Raw genomic sequence first — 2,008 nt, forward strand, 5'->3', positions numbered from 1 at the left:
AGGTACGCTTAGCTAACTGCCCCTCTAGCGTAGGCGATCTATACATTTTCCAAACACTCCGACGGCGATGTCAGACCCCCTAGAGGGATGCCCGACACTCCCCCGAGACTCGTGAGATTCACCAATGCCCAGCTTTTATAGCACCTACTAATTTTTACCGTCACGCTGTCTCACTGTTCTCCAAGCAATGAAGTTGTCAATTTTCTGTCGATCTATAGTACAAGACGTCATACACATTTCGGATGCCAACCTGCCAGCTCACAGGCTGCGTCTGTGTTTAATGAATAGGGCATGCCTCAGCTCTTTAATACAGAAATTATGTCCCCATATCTACGGAGGGCTGCGTCTCAGCTGCCCAACTAAAGAAAGTTTTCCCTCTACGGAGGAATGCTAAATGTGCATAATTATCCTCTAACCGTGCCTTTCTCATGTCTACTCGTGTGTAGCTAGCCGTGTCTTTCACTACTCGCACAGGCGCAGTGGCCTGTGTGGTCAGTTAACACAACATAGGAGTTCTTGCACACGCATTCTCTTGCATTACTACACAGGGCTCCCTATGTTATTAGCCCGGGCCTGAGTAAGTTCCTATGTAACAAGGATGGACAGAAAAATTGCTCGCTATGAAAATATTCTCGCTTGCAACATTCCTGCGTTGCACCTGGTCGCCGACTCGTACAATTCGTTACAAGTGCTGTGGCTTTCGTTATAGTGCCGGCAACTTGGCAATGGCAAAGCGGTCTACTTGCAGCGGGGAAATTCTTCATTGTGCCTAAGCGCTGCGGTTGGCGGACACGAGGAGTTTTGTTTCTGTACTTGCCTCAAATATCGACGTGATGCGCAGCCGGTACAACACAGGCACAAAGACGTGCGTGGCCAATGGAATCAGCGCAAGAGGCGCCAGATATCCCCAGGAAAGGTGCCAGCCGTAGGCGTAGTAGTGGGCCGGAAAGCCGACGAGTCCCGTTGAGGAGAAGAGCGATGCCACAGAAGACGCGGCCAGAGGCAACGTTTTCAGCATCCGGCTCGCGAGGAACACCTCACTCGTCGTAGCCGCGCCTCCGGCAACTGTGTTTCTCTTTCGGAAGGAGAAGTAGAGACCGAGGGACAGGTTGGCCACCAGCAGGAACACGAACAGAGCGCATTCGAAAACTCGGACCATTTCGGATAACTTTCGAGCAGTGTGTTTTTCCTCTGTAGTTCCTGCAGTGATCAACGGGCATTCCCTAGAAAAAAAAGAAGAAACGGGAACATTACTGCGAAAGTAACACTATTTTTGGGTACATAAATAGAGGCGCTGTATTCCTAACATTATGAGCTATAATATAAAATCAAGTACGCCCCGTTTTTCACCTGCTGCACTACTAGCCCACACCACGCCATGAATTTAATTTAGAACCACGTTGTGCATGGCATCAAAGTGATCTCTTCAACTTCGTATTTCACTATTCCTACCTTATATTTCGAAAATCTCGAAGGAGTGTTCCATTTAAACGTTCTTTTCATTCTGTTTTCCTTATAGGAGGCGTAAACTTTAGCGACGGAGAATCTTTTGCCAGGTAAACAGTGCCCCGATATTCAATTCAATGGAAGGAGCTAAAACACAGTAACTGTAAAAGCGCAATATTCAGTGAGGCCGCCAATGTTTTTAAAAGATTCTTCAAAATAGCAAGACATCGGAACGTTTAGCATCAAACTTACACTACGCCTATATACCTCAACAACAAAACAGCTATAAACATTCTGTACACTACATCTATGAACGCGTCTAAAGTAAACACAGCTGGTGAAATATATACTGCTCCAAACTGAGCGGTACTTTGCATAATCCTCGTAAACTTAGTAACACATTTGCGTGCACTGTAAATGGGTGCATCACATTTGTCCGCTTAAAGCTTTTAAACAGTTACAGTTTAAACAACTGCGACATCAATATTTACTCCAGTGTTACGAATGTACGAATCTGCGAGTTGCCTTTCTTTTTTCAGGAACCTACCATTTGCGGCGATTT

The 2,008-nt window shown here is 46.2% G+C and overlaps 1 protein-coding gene across 1 annotated transcript; it reads right to left on the reverse strand.

Annotated features, from left to right (window-relative positions):
* Positions 1-769: 769 nt before the first annotated feature.
* On the reverse strand, positions 770-1,159 carry LOC140219096 (sodium-dependent multivitamin transporter-like). Its single transcript, XM_072288978.1, has one exon. The coding sequence runs from the start codon at positions 1,157-1,159 to the stop codon at positions 770-772; it is 390 nt and encodes a 129-aa protein (XP_072145079.1).
* Between the last annotated feature and the right edge of the window lie 849 nt (positions 1,160-2,008).

This window comes from Dermacentor andersoni, chromosome 6, assembly GCF_023375885.2.
Source record: "Dermacentor andersoni chromosome 6, qqDerAnde1_hic_scaffold, whole genome shotgun sequence".
Taxonomy (NCBI): domain Eukaryota; kingdom Metazoa; phylum Arthropoda; class Arachnida; order Ixodida; family Ixodidae; genus Dermacentor; species Dermacentor andersoni.